Source organism: Salarias fasciatus, chromosome 15 (genome assembly GCF_902148845.1).
Source record: "Salarias fasciatus chromosome 15, fSalaFa1.1, whole genome shotgun sequence".
NCBI lineage: Eukaryota > Metazoa > Chordata > Actinopteri > Blenniiformes > Blenniidae > Salarias > Salarias fasciatus.
Genome location: NC_043759.1, coordinates 8,267,434 through 8,285,646, shown reverse-complemented (window position 1 = coordinate 8,285,646; position 18,213 = coordinate 8,267,434). Strand labels below are relative to the sequence as shown.

The window sequence follows — 18,213 nt, the reverse complement described above, 5'->3', positions numbered from 1 at the left end:
CTGGTTATGAACTATATTTCATCATAAATGCAGCTTTACGCTTAGTCATAAAATGTTCCAAATTATTAATCTGTGATCTGTTTAGTTTTTGGACAAAGGACGCGGGCTATAAATTGTATAATAAATCACTTTTTTTTTCTTTTTACAGTTGTGATACCGAATATATATTTTTGCAAACAGAAAAGGGCGTCGCAGATGGTGCAGGGGGCAGATAAGTCAGTGTTCCAGGCTGATCAGATAGCTGAAAGAGCAGCTCTTGTAACTCCGCCCTTGACTGTGGTGGTCGGACCAGATCCCCGAAGTGGTTTTAGGTCCGGGTGGAGGGTCGGCGGCACGTGCTGCCCGCAAGGAGATTTCCTCCAAGTAAAACAGACCGGTTTGTTTTGTATTATTCTCGGCCGCGCTTGATCGTGCGAGGTGTGTGAAGTTGGGTGAGTTGACAGACTCCCTCCCATTGAGGAAATCAGTGAATGGACGGAGGGGAAGCCGCTCACACTGGAAGTTGTTTCTTGCGTCACCGTTGAAGATAAAAAAGTCTGGAGATTTCTAATATAACCTTGGACACGAGCCTGCCCGTCACATGAAGCCGCCTCGCCTCGTTTCGGTGACACGGGGCCGAAGTTTTGCTCCGTGACTTTTCAGAAAACTTTTTCCGTCCTGATCATCAGTTTGCAGAAGTTTTGAGAAACCGGGGGGACTTCACTTTTTTTTCGGAGCCGTGACTCCCATGTGTGCACTGAGAGGACCCGGTGAACATGAACGACAGACAAGCGTCCTGCGACTCCAAACTCAACGGAGATGAGTGTAATAATAAGACGGACCCGGAGAGCCAGGCGAAGCTGGAGGCGGCGCGGCGCCTCGGGGCACCGGACGCGCCGGGCGGCGCGGCGCTGCAGCCCACCCGGCTGTACAAGCGGCGCTGGATGATCGTCCTCCTCTTCAGCTCCTACTCGCTCTGCAACTCCTACCAGTGGATACAGTACGGCATCATCAGCAACATCTTCACCAGGTTCTACGGCGTGAGCGCCTTCACCATAGACTGGATGTCCATGATCTACATGCTGACATACATCCCGCTCGTCTTCCCGGTCACCTGGCTGCTGGACACCAAGGGGCTGCGGGTCATCGCGCTGGTGGCCACGGCGCTCAACTGCGCGGGGACGTGGATCAAAGTGGCCAGCGTCAGACCCGACCTGTTCGCCGTCACCTTCCTGGGCCAGTTCTGCTGCTCCCTGGCGCAGGTCTTCATCCTCGGGATGCCGTCCAGGATGGCGTCCGTGTGGTTCGGCTCGGAGGAGGTGTCCACCGCCTGCTCCATAGGGGTGTTCGGGAATCAGGTAGGATGTGGTTCAGAAAGGTCCAGAGGAAACTGGTCCCCTGGGGTTACTGGTTTGGCCTGTCGGTGGTTCATCAGTTCCTTCACATCTCGTGCATTTCCTCACCTGTTGGACGATTTTGCGTAATTACGCACGTTCATGCGACCGCAAAGCACCTCCAGTGCATCCAAGCATTAAGCTTGGTGAAAATGTAATCTGAAATTGCCGATTAAATGACATCATGCTTTCATTAATGAATACAAATTAACTCACCGGGCTTCATGAGGACAAATGTGATCTGAGCCTTCATTCATTATGTGAGTTTAACAGAACTTTAACAGGTCCACAAATAAAGAAAACTTCAAGAAGATGCTCAGTGTGCCATCTTTTCCCACCAATTGAAAGCCCAACACAAACAACTAGTATTTTGATGATTGACAGAAGTTTGCAGATAAAGGTTCAGTGTGTTCTTACAATTATTAAACATGATGAGCACAAAGATTAGCCTCTCCCCAAAACATCTCCAAGAAAGACATAATATTTAGCAAGTTCAGGCTAGTGTGTCTTTGTGCAAAACAAATCAAAGTGTTTCACTGCTGCCTTGCCTGACTGAAATGGTTTAAGACTGTGCAGTTAAACGCGTTGGAAAAATGAAAAATGTAAGGTTTTTGGCAGAAAGAAAGAAATGCAAGATGGGTGTGGGCTATCTGGACAATCACAATGTTTTAAATTTCAAACAAGCCTCTGTTTTAAACACAGAATTAACTTATTAAACATCCTCCAAAGCTCATTGATATGAAACACTATTTCAATTTATGTGAGTTTGTTCTCACAGCTGTGTTTGCGAATTGCCTCCTGTCCAGTTTCCCGTGGGAGAGATGTTCCTGTGGGGGTTACTGGAACCAAAGGGGGGGGGGGGGGGGGGGGGGGGGGTTAAAGCATGTGTGTGGGGGTCAAGGAGAAGCTGTCTGTCCTTCTCATTAGCTGAGCCTCCATACACTAACTGTAGCCTCACCATTTTTATGAGCCAATCTGCAAAAGATAAAACACACCAAATCTAATTAAAGTTGTCTGGATGTCCTGTGTGTACAGTACAGTCAAGGCAGCATATGGCAATAACGTTATATGAGCCATAATATGTGGTTGAACACAAACAGCAGGTAAGAATTTATGATACACTTGTAAGTTTAAAAAAAAAACAAGCAAAAAAACATGTAGCCGTGAAATAAGAAAGCTGTTGGTGTGTTGTTAATATTGCAGTTTTTTTTTTTTTTACTTAAACAATGGCTGCAGAGCGTTTTGAAATTCACACAAAAACAGCCAAATAAGCAGGAGAGAGTGCAAAGATCAGCAGTGTGCCTTTGTCGGTAAAAGCAGACATGTATCAGAGTTGACACTTGGAAGTTTCTTCACAAACAACACTTGAGTCACCTTAACGTCAACTCCGAGTAAATGTCAAAGAAAAGTCATCATTTAGCACCGAAAACACTTCAGAGTTTGGATGGAGTTTAAACAAACAAGGACGAACATTTGTAAACTTTTGGATTGTGTGGAAGCGTTCAGATCCCCGTCTTTATGTATTGAGACAATAAGCGCTATTCTAACCTTCCTTCTGCCACTGATGAGACACAGCCAGCGGCGCTAATGAAATAAGAGTAATGATTCTGTCCCTTGTCCCAGAATCACATCTCTATTCATCACTGATTTCCCCCAAAGTGTCTCAGAATTGGTTTTCTGTGTCAGTCATTATACCAAGGGGTCATAGAAGTGGTTTCTACATTGTAAGATTTCCTAGATTCTGCTCACATGCCAGGCCTGAGCGTAATGAGCACATGGGCGTGCGGCAGAGCGGCGCTGTGCTATCACATGGAACGAGCGCCGAAGGGCTCGAGGACGCCGGTTGGACAATAGAAAGTTAATCAGCGCTCGCTCCCTGCCCTCCTTCCAGCTGCTTTGCATACAGGACAGCGAGCGGTTAAGAGTACCGACTCCGAAATCGGAGGACCTCTTCGCCTCGCACGTCGCAGGGTTCCCGCTTCAGCGCAGCCCAAATGCCGCAGAACAATACCCTGAAAGGCCACCGTGCAAATCCTGAACTCGGCGGAGAGGGATGGATGTGGTCCAAGGCTGGAATGGATCTCGCTCCAAGCCTGGCCCCGCAGCGGTGGAGTCCAGGACCCCTGGACAGAGCCTTCTCCGCCGGGTCCCGATGGGGTGACCGGGCGAAGCTCATCCCGAAGGCCGACGTCAGGCTTTACCATCGGCGCTGGCTCATGCTCTTCATCTTCGGCGCCCTCTCGGCCAGCAACGGCTTCGCCTGGCTGCAGTACAGCATCATCAGCAACATCTTCATGAAGTTCTACAACATCGACGCCCTGGCGATCGACTGGCTGTCCATGATCTACCTGGTGACGTACCTCCCGCTCATCCTGCCCGTCCTCTGGCTCCTGCACAGCAAGGGCGTCCGGGACGTCATCCTCGTCGGCTCCGCTTTCAACTGCATCGGCGCTTGGATCAAAGTCGGAAGCGCCAGTCCCTCGCTCTTCCCGCTCACGTTCTTCGGCCAGTTCGTGACGGCGGTGGCGTCTGCGTACGTCCTCGGCATTCCGTCCTACCTCGCTTCGGTCTGGTTTTCAGAGGAAGAGCTTTCCACTGCTTGTTCCATTGGAGTTCTGGGATATCAGGTTTGTCTGACAGATGTTTGGTCCTGCTGGAATAGACGGTGTGTTTGTTGAGGGGACTGTCGAACAGCTGCCTGGAGATATGCAGGCTTGGCTGGATACCAGAGGCACATGGGACTTCTAGAGTCTTGGTGTGAGAAACCAGTGTGTTGTTCGGCTCAGAGCTGCGAATGTAAAACACATTTTGGTGGAATTTTGTTTTAAACCAGTAAGATGACAAAAAGGTGGGTTTTGTTTTATATCTTAAAACTTTGGTGAGGTTTTTTCTTGTGAAGCAGATGTTGTGGTCTATGCGTATTGTATTTCTCAGCCAAAATCTGTTGGCAACCTTTTTTCCAGTTTAAACGTCTTACAATAATTACCATTTTTTTATTGCTTCAGAACAAGTAATTGATAGTTTTTTTTGGGTTAATTTGTGTTCAATGTGCTTGTGGTCATGCAGCTGGGCATCGCCATCGGCTTCCTCGTGCCTCCGGTCCTGGTGCCCAACGTGGACGACATGGACGAGCTGGCTCACCACATCAGGATCATGTTTTACATAACTGCAGGAGTGGCGACCTTCCTCTTCGTCCTTGTTGTCTTTGGTAAGGTGACTGGGTTGAAGGACTTTAAAATTCAAACTGTTTATGGGTCCCTTTTTAAAACTAATCCAGAGGGGAAATATTAAACCTTTTGGCTGTATTTTCTTTCTGCTTTGTGCAGTGCAGCGTGATTCCCACTATACGTGATTAGACTTGAACCTGTGGGATTTCTTTTGTAAATGACCATCAGGACAGTAACGGCTTACTTTTCCCATCTTTCAAACTTTCCCTCATTGTGCTCAAAAAGCGCTCCGACGTTTCCACGTCCATCATTCGGCTCCTGACTCACCGAGGCCAGTGGGAATTTCTTATTCAGTGGACTGACCCGATTATGGTTTTAATTTACACCTGATTTCCACCGTAACAAGAAGCACTATTCAGTGACGGAGACGGAGCGCTGACCTGCAGCGACCTCTCCTGAAGGGGAGCTTTGTTAAAATGGAGGCGAGGTCAAGGGAAAAGCGCAAAGTCTCCCATACAGTGATGTCCGTAGTTTCATTTCGAGGACTTGTGCTGACTAAAGACTAAAAGCTTTCAGGAGAGGGAAGTGGCAAGACCAGACACGACGAACAGGACGTGATCTGTGAGAAAAATGTGCATTTTTTTTCTCTCTTCTGCGACCTCCATACGCAGAGATCACATGATCTATCAGAAGTTGAGCGTTTGACATGGAGAACATCCGCTTTCATTCATTCATTCGTTCATAGGCCCTGTCAGTCACTGAGGTGGGACATCAGTGGGGATTCATTCAGAAATGAAGCCATGAGTGGACCACTATATCGACTTTGTAAATTCAAGCGAGCTTCATGAAGACACTGTTGTGCTGTCGGGACGGAGGCAGCGAGCGAGGGGGCGCTCAGCAGCATTCCTAAAACACAAAAGGATGCTTGTGAAGGCATCTCATAGTACGGCCGTGCACAGCGTTCACGCTGACTATACTGGGTTGGTTCAACTTTTGACTGGAGACTCCTGTTCCTCAGAAAGCAAATGTCAGCTCTTTCTCTGCTCGTGTATTAAGTTGGGTGTAACCACACACACACTCACACACACACACACGTTATGCAAGGCATTCATTCTGAATCCATCCATTGCTGAAGTAGCCCTGGTCACATGTGCAGGGAAAAATGGGTAATCAGTGAGCTGGAGTAACTATTTTAGCAAATCTGCAAGATAGAATTTGTGTCATAGCGTCTTCAAAGAACAGTGAATAACACGTTACACGCAGTTTGTCACTGCTGAGACTCATACTGAGACATAAAAACAGGCCTGTTTTCGTATTCTTTATGAAGATTGACCAAGTAAACATGTTTTTCCACAGAATTTAAACCGATCATGGGAAGCAAAGTCAAGTATGAGTCAAGTAAATAAGGCAGCAACAATAAAACGGTCGGTTGACCGTGGGCGGAGTCGTGTTCTCACCTCAGCTCAGGTGATCGTCGGATGTTGACTTGTCCTCCCTCTGTTTCTGCTCTCCTTTCAAACAACATGCCTGATAACCTGTAGGTAATATTACACTGCCTTGCTTCTCAATATTGACTTCATTTTTGTTTCAAATTAATCATGGGAAGATGGGTAGTTCCAATTAAAAGCTCTGAGAGTGGAGCTGGGTGAAGAAAGACCTTGATGAACCAGTCGGGCTGGTGTGACAGAGAAACGGCGGCGTCGACACGTTTTCTCATATGTCCAGGTAGGACGCGTCTCAAAGCAACTGAATCAGGTCAACATGAGTAGCTGACCCAATTTAATCGTTTTCAGTCGTAAATATTACCAGTTACTATGTTGGCAAGCGTCTTTACTGGGACTCACTCCACACACACTCTGATTCATCCGTCTTGTTTCCAGATAAGATAAGAGCTTTATTGTTATTGCTCATTGCTGTACATCGACGTATTGTTGGACGCCCTCCTTGTCGCAGCAGGCGTCTGAAATGAAAACTTGTCTTTCTCCATGTATCCTGCGGTTATGCTAATTTCATGAGATGACACACACACACAAACACTCACACACACACACGAAGCCCTCCCTTTCACATGCGTGCATCGTGCCATGTGTAGGGTTGTCCTGCTGGCTGCTCCATCTGTAGCCCTGCAGCAGGTCTGCGAGTCCCCGGGCTGCTGAGGGAGGCGGCGGAGGATGTTTGGCTGCCGTCCCTCTTTAAACGAACGTCCAGGCGTGGAAATCTGCCGAGACAGAGACGTGAGGGACGGGGAAAGAAAGATGCGTAAAAAAAGGAACTTTTTCAAATGAAAGTGCTGTCAAGGTGCAGCCATATTTCAAATTCTTCTCTGGCTGTGGAGAGGGTGACCGGGCGCACCCTCAGGTCACCTCACTGGGGCGATGGGGGTGGTGGGGTGGGGGTTTGGGGTTGCTTGGCTTGGCTTGGTTCCAAAAATGTCAACACAGACATCTGTTTCCCCATGAGGCCCTGCGGGTCCGTGGTCCTGCCCCGACTGACGGAGAGGAGTTCAGTCGCTCTTCAGGTGGAGAAACTGGAACGGAACACAGTGTTACTCGGCTGTTCGGCTGCGTCCAAATCATTTTGACTGTTTCATGTTGCCTCTGCTCAGAAATGAGCCTCACTGATTTATTTGCACCTTGAAAGGAATTTTTGTTGAAGAAATTCAGGAGAGGAACTGGAAAGGACCTTAGATCTTAGAGAATTCAGAGAGAGCAGAGGACTTTCTGTCCCAATTCTGAAAGCTGACGTTCAGTGAGACAGATCCATGACGAGCATATGGAGAAGTGACAGTGGTCAGTCCATCTATTTCAGTTTTAGTCTTCCGCCTTTGATCCCGTCTCCACTAAAAATAAGTCTCCCCTTGTAAAATGCTTTCAGCTCCACCTTGAGGCACCTTGACGTCCACCCTGTCTTCTCTGCCTCTGAGTTTTATGTGCTGATTGTTTTCGTTTTCTCATCGTCTGCCGATGTCTTCGCACTCCAGTCTTCCAGGAGCGTCCCAAATTGCCTCCCACTCAGTCCCAGGCCGCCGCTCGGAGCATCCCTCCAGAGCACTACTCCTACACGGCGTCCATCCGACGGCTGCTCCGCAACAAGCCCTTCATCCTCCTCATCGTCACTTACGGTTAGTCACCCGCTCTCCTCCCCAGGCCTGTGAAATTGTGCAGCGATTTTTATTTTTAAACCTCGCCGACTATAATTCCTGAAATCAGTGCTTTATGTGTCAATTAAAATGACATTTAGAGTCCCCAGAGACGTCTCTGAGACGCGACTGCGTCTGTCCTGCTCCCGTCCAAAGGTTGTTTATTGTCCAACAATGTTTAACAAACGAGTCAGATCCATCTGATCCAAAGAGCGAGCTGCTGAATATGAATGAACTTTGTCGGAGGCGCGCTTGAATAAACCGATCGATCGTAAAATGATTAGAACTGTCATTATTCAAGCGGTCGATTACATCATTATTGATAAGAGCCGGTCCAGAGCGGCAGCCTTTGTTTCTCCACGGGAGCGTTAGTCAGTGCGTTGAGTCACAGGAACAATGGCGTGACGGCTGCGAGCAGCTGAAGGGAAGAGACTCAGCCTTGACCTTCCTCCTGCGGCTTCATGTGACTCACTCATGTGACCAGCATTAGTGTGTTATTAGTGCAAAGGTGTCCCTGTCTGTCTGTCCGTCCCCGTCGCGTCGAGCTTATTTACCCTCGCCTACCGCTATCAGTTCAGCCAAACTCCGTATCGATCTGTATTCAGGCTATTCTCGTTCATTGATACGACTCTGGATTCAAAAAGTAAACTCCGCTATCAACCATCACTTTTTCTGAGTCTCAGAGTTTGTCTTTTTGAACGCCCAAACCTGACTGTCTATTTTTAGCCTCCCATTCAGAGAAGATTCATCCTTTTTTAGAAATCATTGTGTCGGGACGGCTCTGTTTTGGAAATCTGGCCTGATGAGGTTCACGGGTCTCATTTCTTTAACTCCGTTGCCACAGTGAGCTGGTTACAGCTGTTCTCTTTTTCTATAAAACTCTTTTATTGTTTAGGTGTGTTTTGTGTTCTGAAGCTGTTTTCCGCCTCACAGGTCTGAACGTGGGCTGCTTCTATGCCGTCGGGACCTTGTTAAACCGCATGATTATTTTCCATTACCCTGTAAGTCGGTGTATTCTGCACCTCTGTGAAATGCAAATATTTGTGTGTCCTTTCCTCTGTTTGACGACCATTTATTGCTGCTGCTCAGAGCGTTATTTAGCTTGATATATTTGGCCTTGTAACTGCTGTTCTCACACTAATGAATGGTAATATTGCAGTGATTTTAATAATGAATGAGTCAGATAATCAGATGCAGAAAAAAGTGTTTTCCTTCTCTAAATCATGAAGCCGGTCTTTGGATTCATTATTCAAATCATGTCACTTCTGTTGAGTTTGCAGAATAGTTTTTTTTTTTAAGTGAAGCGTCTCTTGACTGTGTCCCGACTCTTGAGGGAGAGGAGGTGAACGCCGGGAGGATCGGCCTGACCCTCGTCATCGCCGGGATGGTGGGCTCCCTGATCTGCGGCATTTGGTTGGACAGAACTAAAACGTACAAGTGAGTCTGGCGTCGGCGAAACAAGACGACGATCTAGTTTAGAAGAAAACGGAACAAAAAAAGATTGTTGTTTTTCATTTTATTTTCTATTTCCTGTCATTTTCCCCCTCAGTTCTTCCTGCGGCAGCTTCTGTTGAGAGTGTGTGTGTGTGTGCTGTCTGCTGGATGTCAGTGTGTGTTTATCCAGCTGCAGCCTGCTGTACTGCTTTTTTTCAAAGCTCTCACGTTTCCGCCCGGCGACATTCCCCCGGTCGTCGTCGTCGTCGTGGTGAGAGCAGTTGTGTTCCGCGATGCGGCGAATGCGGCCTCGCTCGTCACTGCCGCGACCCGACGCCGTCACCCGACACACACACATTGTGTCTTACATATGTTGAGCTGTCGCTGCGCTGAGTAACTGCAGATTGAGGCCTGTTTCGCCGAGGAGCTGCCAAGCTCAACTCGGAAAGCAGATGCTTCGTTCTATCCGGCATATTAACCTTTGAATGGAATGAGGAAAGACTGCCGCAGGATCAGGGACCATTAAAACAGTCTGAATTTGTTGATGTTTATCATGAACACTGCAACTTGATGCAGCATATTTCTCATCTTCTTTGTGTTGTTTTGTTTTTTTCCAGACAGACGACTCTTGCAGTCTACCTGATGTCTCTGGTGGGGATGATCGTCTACGCCGCCACTCTCAGCCTGGGTCACCTCTGGGTGGTCTTCATCACCGGTGGAGCTCTCGGGTAATCCTCCCATCCATTTATTTTATTTATTTATTCTTTTTTATTTATTTATTTAATCACTGGAAACTTTATTTCTGTTGTCTTTGTCTTTAACATCTGGAAATTTGGTTTCATTAATGCTATGCAATTCCGAAAAACAACTGACCAGTCCAGCATGCAGAATGCATTTTTGTCTTCTAATTCTGATAGAAAAGAATAGAAATGCATGATTGGTCCCAGAGGGGAATACTTTTCAGCGTTTCTCCAAACAGAATAGAACACAGAATACATATAAGTTAATGCAGAAGATAATGTCAGTGACGTAACTTCTTATTCTGATGACTTTTCACGAAAACAAGGAGAATATAGTTCGGATTCATTTGGCTGGAGGACTTCGTATTGATAGGTGTCTGCACTGAGAGGTGCCTACTGATTGTCAGAGCTTGTTTTTTATAACTCTCAACAAAAGTCAAAAGCAGTGTGAGAAAATATTGTTTGCCATTCGGACAGTTTTAGTTTTTTTAAATCAGAAAACAAATAGTTATGCCGCAATTTTCTGCAAATGGCAGTTTGTTACTATTATGGCACCATTCAGAAAGGAAATAGTCAGGGTTTTTTGTCAAGGAGCATTGTTACAACAACAAAAACTGTATCAAACATTCTACTTTTTTGTGCATAGTTTGCAAAGGTAAAGTGCAGACATACAATACAAGCGATCCCCTTATCTCCCTCTGTCTCTATCTCTGTATTTTTCTATCTGTGTGGTTATGAATGAGTGGACTATAGTCCTTGGGTGAAGTCTACAATTTACAGTTTCCTGTCATTCGGGTCGGTAGTTTGGTTCCTTCAATATTTTTGTTGATATTTTTATCAATAATTCGCTGTTTTTCTCACTACACTACTCTGGCGTTCAGACTGAGGACATCCAGAGTGAAACCAACCTGTTGGACGGCAGAGACGACAGTTGTGTGAAAACATCTTCCACTCGTGGAGTCTCAGAGGAAATGCGCACACAAGGCAGTAAAATGGGAAAACCGTGGAGCTAGATGAGATAATAATCATCGTAAAAGCATCGCTGAGCCCATATAAAATGATATATTGCCCATATGAACTGTAAAAATCACACCGCTCATGGGGGAAGTCGTCTTTCCTTTTCGTGCTTCTTTATTTGTTGCCAGCAGCACTTTTGCAACGTGGCAGTTTTGAAATCATTAAACTTTTCAGTAGCACAGATTTGAGTTGCATGTTGGCGTGTCGTTTTCCCTGAATGGCACACCTTCTTAATGCACACCTGCAGTCGGCATGCCAGACAGCCTGCATTGTTTTAGCCTTTTTCAACCATCTTCTTCTATTTCTTTTATTTCTTGTTTTATACGACCAATGGAAAATACTTTTCTTAGTCTGTGGCGACTGAAAACATCTGGATGGAGGCATCTGCACCATCTGTCAAGCAGATCGATCGCGTTTGATCCTCTGAATTCTTGTCATCAAAGCATACTTGATCAGCGGGGAAGACACACGGCGTACTGCCAGGCACTTCTAATTTGTGCTCCTCGACGTGAAAACCTTTTGATTTGCTTTCGCTTGTTTTGTCAGTGAGTCAGAGAAAATGACTCCTGGTGTCACTAAACAACTTTCAAAACCCGTTATTCCTGCTCAAACTCCCGGCGGAGACAATGAGATTTAACATGACGGCGGAGTGCTGAAATGACATCTGACGTAACATTAACAATAACGCTGAAAGGAAACGCCGGGTCTGTCCAGGTTCTTCATGACGGGCTACCTGCCTCTGGGGTTTGAGTATGCGGTGGAGCTGACGTACCCGGAGTCAGAGGGAACCTCATCGGGACTCCTCAACTGCTCGGCACAGGTACTGCCTCAGAATCTTTATCTAATGCAGGGAAAATTGAGGGATTGATCTTTTTCTAATGCCATTCCTTCACCGCAATGCATAAATGATCTAGGAAAACTTGCATCCTTGTCGGTTTTACTTCATTCTGCCGGTTCTGCTCTCAGGTGTTCGGCATTATATTCACCATCGCTCAAGGAAAGATCATCGATCAGTTTGGAACGCTGGAAGGAAACATTTTCCTGTGTGTCTTTCTCCTCATTGGCACCATTCTGACAGGTATGAAGATAACTTCCATCAGATGGTTCAATTCCAGGTTTTTGCTTTGGCTGCCCGCTGTGTAGAGTTTGCATGTTCTCTCTGGTTTTTCCAGGCAGTCCGGTTTCCTCTCCCAGTACAAAACGTCCTGCTGATCTGCCTCCTTTAATGTTTGATGTGCTCGGTGGAAACCCAGCAGTTAATCGGCAGCACTGCTTTTAGTAGGAGTGTGTTTTCTCACACCAGAAATCAGACTTTGTGCCAGAGTCAATACAAACACGGCTCGTTGTCCCTGCACCGGGGCTCTCATGAGCAATGTATAACTTTTTAAAAGATGCATTAGTCAGTGGAGCGTTAAACTTTGAGCTACCAGAAGATCCGTCCCTCACAAAGGTCGGCAGACTGACTCAGAGCTGGAACTCGGCGCATGCAGGAGGGAAAGGTCTCTTCTGGTTATCTGAGAATTTTTATTAGACGGAGAACAATTTTATGTAAATTCTTTCTGTCTTTCAACCAAAATTCACATCCCCTGTAACATATTGACTTCCGAAGCTCAGAGGTTTTCAAGAGAAAGCCTTCTTTCGTTGGAGTTGGAAGTTATTGGATTTAAAAGGGGCAGCTGTTGTCTTGTGTTTTGCATTTCTTGCCACACTGGTTGGAAAATATTTAACATGTGGAAAGAGTTTGAAGCACTTTTGTTCAATATGTTATGTGAGCGTGAACACTGGAGCCACCTACTGGACAAACACCCTCACTACATCACTAATGTCGTATCTTTTTTTTTATCTAAATCCATTTAATGTTTGTTTTTTATTCTTTTCCCCTGCCTGATTCAGTCTGTTTAATGACTAAAAGATGTGCTTCTGATGTGGGTTTGATTTTCTGTCCTTATTTCCTTGCAGGTTTAATCAAGTCCGACCTCAGGAGACAAAACGCAAACCAACAGGCCAAAGCAGCTGTAAGTGTTTTTTCAAACGATCAAGTGCCAAAGGTCTTTTTGACGGTGAACAGTTTGACATGTCGTTGCAAAACAAACGAGAAAAAAGAAAAGCACGTGCTAAAAATATTGACTACTGCACGAGGAAATTCTTTGTCTTGTTTACATTGATAATGATCACAGAACCAACCTGTTTTCAGGAGGGACGTCATTTTATTGTAGATCATTGTAAGTACCAGGCAGTATTCAGGAGAAGACCGCAGGATCGAAATGTCTCACAAAAATCTTAGTTGTCCAGCCGTCAACATTATTATTAGTCAGTTTCTCGTAAAGGGTTAATGGCAGAACATGAAGAGTTTAGATTTTTTTTGTAACACCCACTCTTTTCTAAATGTGACAAGTTGAAATGTCAGGAGGAGGACGCTTGCCCAAAGGAACGCTGTCAAGGTCACATGTGGATTTTTTTAACGTGTTATTTCTTCTGTGATCCTCAGCCGACCCGCTTGTTTGCACCAACTGTGTGTTACGAATACATTACAATGCCCAATGAAAACACTAGACGAGAGGTTTAAAACAGTGTATCATCAGAAAGATTACTTTTTAAAGGAAAGATCAGTTTATGGAAGGAAAAGACAGGAGAAAGACAAAGGGTGATTACAAAAAAAACAGTCATTTAATTTAGATTTTGTGAGATTATAGGCTTCAAAAGCCATTCTTCTTACTGTTTAGCAGTTCTGCGGCGTCAGACATTTGTGTGTAAACGAGCGTATCGACGAGTGAACGTGAATGTTGTGTCAAATTGTTGTGATTTTTGTCTGTTTTTAGCCAGTTCTGTCACATTAGCAGTTCTCTCTGTTTCTGGGCGGGACCCCGAGTTCTGTGGTGAAGTTTTTCATAAAGATCTGACGGCTAAATTCTCCATTTATAAAGCTTTAATCACAAGTTCATCCATTGAAAACAATCACAAAGTCACAAAAAAAAACAAACAGACTTCATATAGCTTCATTCATAATAAAATAATTTGAGTCCAAATTCAATGTGTGAATCAAAAGCAGACTTCAGCCCAGACTCGGGGCCTCGCTCCTCTCTGTCTCCCTGGATGAGAAGTGATCAGTAGCTGTTGTTTTAGGCGGAAGCACAGATGTCGGGACAAGACTACGGAGCGACAGCGCTAATCTCCCAGCAGCAGACTCCTCCTTCTCAAGCCTGATCAATCAATATTTCTGCTTCACAAAAAAAAAAAAAAAAAAAAAAAAAAAAACCTTTCCTCTCAAATCTTAGCTCGACACACAGATGCACTAAGGTAGGAGCACGGAGAAATCACCACACTCTGACCTGAATCACCTGCTGAGCACCCTTTCACCCGCCTGCTGACGTTTCTGAGCTTCACTGCAAAGACTCACACGATAATTCTGCTTTTTATTTCACCAAAGCTGATCCTTGTGATCATAACCAACTGATTCACCATCAAATCATCACTGAATCCGTCACTCTTCCCTTTGGAATGTATTTATTTGCTGTTTTAAATTAGCAGACAATGAATTGGATAAAGTTTTGTTGATATACAAGGTCATGTGGCCTTGGGTAAGATCTTTTTATTTGTACAGCAGCTTTCATACTTAAGTTGCAGCTCCATTTGCTTTAATTTAATAAGAAGAACTTTCTTCCAAATGTAATAACAATTTAAAAGTAGGTTGAAACAAGATGAAAATACTGATCCTCTCCTGCGTTCTGCACGGACTCACATGAGGAGTAATACTGGTTTAAATGGTAGTGTTACATTGGAATACACCTATATTCCAGAGACTTTTACTGCGTGGAAAACAAATTACACACACGCACACGCACACACACACACAGATAAGATAAGATAACTGATTCCCATCTGATCTTTTTAGTTTTTACACACCAGCTGCTTTGCATAAATCAAGTGACATAATATTGTTTAACAGCCCGTTTGAAAAAGCTTTGCAGGTTTTCTTCTTTTTCTTCTTCCTCTCAGTGCCTCTGCGGTTCAAGTTCCCCTTTTCTCAACACATCAGTGCAAGATGTGTCTCAGTTTCTATCATGCAGCCTTGTTTTGTCTGTTTCTGACTTTTTCTTCAAGAAGTTGCAGAATCTCTTCAGGGTTCATTAATTCGCTCATTTCATTTTTTGCAACTGAACACCAGGTGTTTTTGCTGATTGTAGTTTATCAGAATTTGTTCCAGTAACTTCCTTACGGACCCTGTCTGTGCCTCAGAATCTCTCGCTTCTCTCTCGAGGACTCCTGCAGCTACTTTTCGTCATCGTGACGCTTTTCTTTGACTTCCCTCTAAGCCCATATGCAGTTCTCCCTCAAAGTTTGCATCATAATTGCTTGACAACTACAGTTAATCTCTGTTACCTTACACCTTAAATAATCTCACTGAGTTCTTTCTGTTGCTTCTTGCAGTCTGAAGAGGAGTGATATGAAGTCTTGATGAAGTATTTGCTTTTGTCACAGTTACTATTTCATAATCCCTGTTTTGTGAAATTGCATAAAAGTGTATTAGTCACAGTTTGTTGCCTCATTGCCAGCATATCAGTGCGTCCAGGCATGTGGTATGAATACTTTTTTTTTTCTTAATTGCTAAAGACAGTTGGCAAAACACTGGTGTGTGTTCAGTCAAAATGACTCTCAGCCTCAGTAATTACTGTTTATGGCACAGTTAATTGACTATAGTCGCCCCCTGGTGGCTCATCGAGTTAATTCTCTGGTGCAACATACAGTTCATTTCTGATCCCTGTCAAAGAATAGACACCATTACAGTAAACATGCTTTATACACACCGTAACCATAAAGTCACAGTAAATATACAGATGAAAGACTGAGCTGAAAACATTTTCTTTGCTGAATCCATACAGCTGCATTGATTAACCTGCGTGCTTTGATTGATAGGATCCTCCTGATGACTGCAATGGAATCCTGGAGCCGCCTGCAGTCGTCAAAGAGACCAGTTTTTAGACTTTTACCGATTCCTGAGCCTTTTCCTGCCACTACTGAGCATCAAGACGCCTTTAGAGCCGTTTCCCTTCGAAGAAGAGTTAGACATGAAGCACGTAATCCACGCATCTAACATGTTTTATATTTAAATTAAAACCTGTCAATCGCGAGAACAATCTGATGTATTTTGTGAATCCTCGATCATGTTGAGTATAAAGAGAAATGTTAAGGGAATTTTATTTTTCTTTGCATTAACAGTTGTAAATACAGTTTAGAATTCATTTTAGTAAAATGGTTTTCTATCAGTTTCAGTTCTTTTTAAGACAAGAGACATATTGAACTGTAGCTGTGCAGTTTGATTGGTAACACCACTCATATTTACTTATTTAAAAAAAAAAAGAATAAAATCTGGTTTACAATGTTTTGGTATTTTGTGTGAATTTAGTGCATTTGTCCAAAATAATGTCTAAATCCTCATCTGTCACAACTGGGAGGAATTTTCCTGGTCCTAAACACGTGCTGCAGCTCAGAACGACGCCAAACATACATCCTGAATCACTTAGGAACAGTTGATAAGAAAGAATGGAGCCCTGGAACAGACGGGTTGTTTCCCACGGATCTCATAAGCAAACAGCCACTTATAGATCAGAGACTTTTTAAAGATCTACTGTATGAATACCTGAGATATGCTTACTGCACATTGTACAAAGTTAACGGTAATAGTGACATGATTTTTTGATGCAATGAACTGAAATATGTTCAAAAAGTTTTTAAGTTGCAGATGCCACAGATTACAATTTAAAGTGTGTAACTTTTCCTTATGTGGAACAGTTTTTTTTTTTCCTTTAACTTTAAAAGACCAGCATTGAGTCTGTCGGATTGAATGGTAAGTAAAGATTGAACATTAGTCACTGAAAATAAGCAGATTTTTCACATTTGAAGGCAGCGAACTGAATTTGACAAGGAGCATCCTTATCTGGATGGATCCAGTTGTTTTACTCCTTGGCCTAACCTGACTTCGGTTGTTTTATTCTACAAAATCAAACAACTTTTTTTTTTTTAACAGAAACCTTAAAGAAATTCACCATTTGTTTATCAATTTTCCTTGAGTGAGCATTACCGGTTTTTGTCACAACTGAAATTGTTGCACATTGAGATAAGAGGATTTTGACCGTTTATGATGATCATGATAAATTCTGCTTTAAACTTCTCATCAACACAAAAACAAAATAGTTTTTTTTCCCCTTTACTGTGATTTTAAAACATTGTAAATTCCATGTAAATGTGATGGTATCAGTCCATATTTGGCTGGATTTGTCTCAAACGTATACGTCTTTCCAGTGCAGTTTACTATTTTTAATGACTTTTTTAAAAAAAATAAAAATAATCAACACATTTCTGACATACATTTAAAATAGTTTGTCAGTCTGTATAAGAAGTAGTGACGCTGGAAATTCTGACAGAAACACGCTTTTTAATCCATTATACACTTTGAAATCGTGACCCAAAATTATACTTTCACTCTTTTAGATGTATCACAACAGTGGGAAGAAATATCTTCATATCTATCCTTCTGTTAAACCCACAGTTAACCTTTGCGTTGTTGAAGGTTCAGTGTTGTCAGTCTGTGCCGGTGGGTTCAGGACGGACTGTGTGTCCATGATCTGTCCACACTGTGGCAGCATTGCTGGATCCAAACGGCTCCGTCCTCCTCCATGAACCACAAGCTCCACATGGATCAGGAGAAGCAGAAACAACCAGCACACGCACTCCTGAGCCGAGTCTTTAGTGTCACATGAATTGTTCGTTTGTTGGAATCAATTCTGAGAAGTGTCGCACACGGACGAGCCCCTGAGAGTTCAGCGGTGACGTGGATAAACGGCTCTGACGGAGCTGAACTTGTCGCTGGCATGAAGAGATAAACTTCTCTGATTCTTATGAGCTCATGCTGACTGAAGGCCAGAGCTGAGCGAGCGCTTCCCGTTCCACCGATGCTCTCATGAGCTCATTGTTCTCTGCTTAGCTTGTGACTGATCCCTGGCGTCGCTTGAATCTTTAAATGTTTTTTTTTTTGTTTTGTTTCTGTCATTAGCTGACGGAGTTGTGGAGATAGTAACAGGTTTTCATCTGCTGTCTGTCAGTGGCTCGTGAGGCGCTGACGCTGCTTTCACACAGGAAAAACGCAAAAACGGCAATTTGGAGAGTGTAAAAATGTGGAGGTGAGGCTCAGTGTTTCCGCTCGGTGAGCTTTTTGCACTGTTGACAGGAAGGTCAGCGGGGATGAGGACGAGCGGGGTGTGACCTGCAGCCTGCTGGGGAAACTTCTGCCTTCCCACGTGGCCCAGCGGCTGCTTGAACAAGGCCCCTTGTATGTTTCAGACTTC

General features: G+C 44.3%; 1 protein-coding gene across 2 annotated transcripts; it reads left to right on the top strand.

Annotated features, from left to right (window-relative positions):
- The first annotated feature begins 293 nt into the window (after positions 1–293).
- Positions 294–14,152, top strand: flvcr2b (FLVCR choline and putative heme transporter 2b). 2 transcript variants are annotated; one of them, XM_030109900.1, is made up of 10 exons: positions 294–1,337; positions 4,440–4,581; positions 7,521–7,661; positions 8,613–8,680; positions 9,013–9,116; positions 9,731–9,841; positions 11,585–11,690; positions 11,837–11,948; positions 12,830–12,885; positions 13,994–14,143. In XM_030109900.1, the coding sequence occupies exons 1-10, from the start codon at positions 756–758 to the stop codon at positions 14,072–14,074; spliced, it is 1,503 nt and encodes a 500-aa protein (XP_029965760.1). In that variant the 5' UTR covers positions 294–755; the 3' UTR covers positions 14,075–14,143. The 2 variants fall into 2 exon arrangements, with proteins under 2 accessions (XP_029965760.1, XP_029965759.1); XM_030109899.1 differs by lacking the exon at positions 294–1,337 and adding an exon at positions 3,308–4,000 and having other exon boundaries at positions 13,994–14,152.
- The last annotated feature ends 4,061 nt before the right edge of the window (positions 14,153–18,213 follow it).

What these genes read in the sequence shown, in the direction of transcription:
- flvcr2b (XM_030109899.1), top strand. Translation starts at nt 3,368, where the DNA reads ATGCCGCAGAACAATACCCTGAAAGGCCACCGTGCAAATCCTGAACTC. An exon ending in GACAGAACTAAAACGTACAA is followed by an intron (nt 9,117 to 9,730) that starts GTGAGTCTGGCG and finishes GTTTTTTTCCAG; the next exon opens with ACAGACGACTCTTGCAGTCT. An exon ending in ATCACCGGTGGAGCTCTCGG is followed by an intron (nt 9,842 to 11,584) that starts GTAATCCTCCCA and finishes GGGTCTGTCCAG; the next exon opens with GTTCTTCATGACGGGCTACC.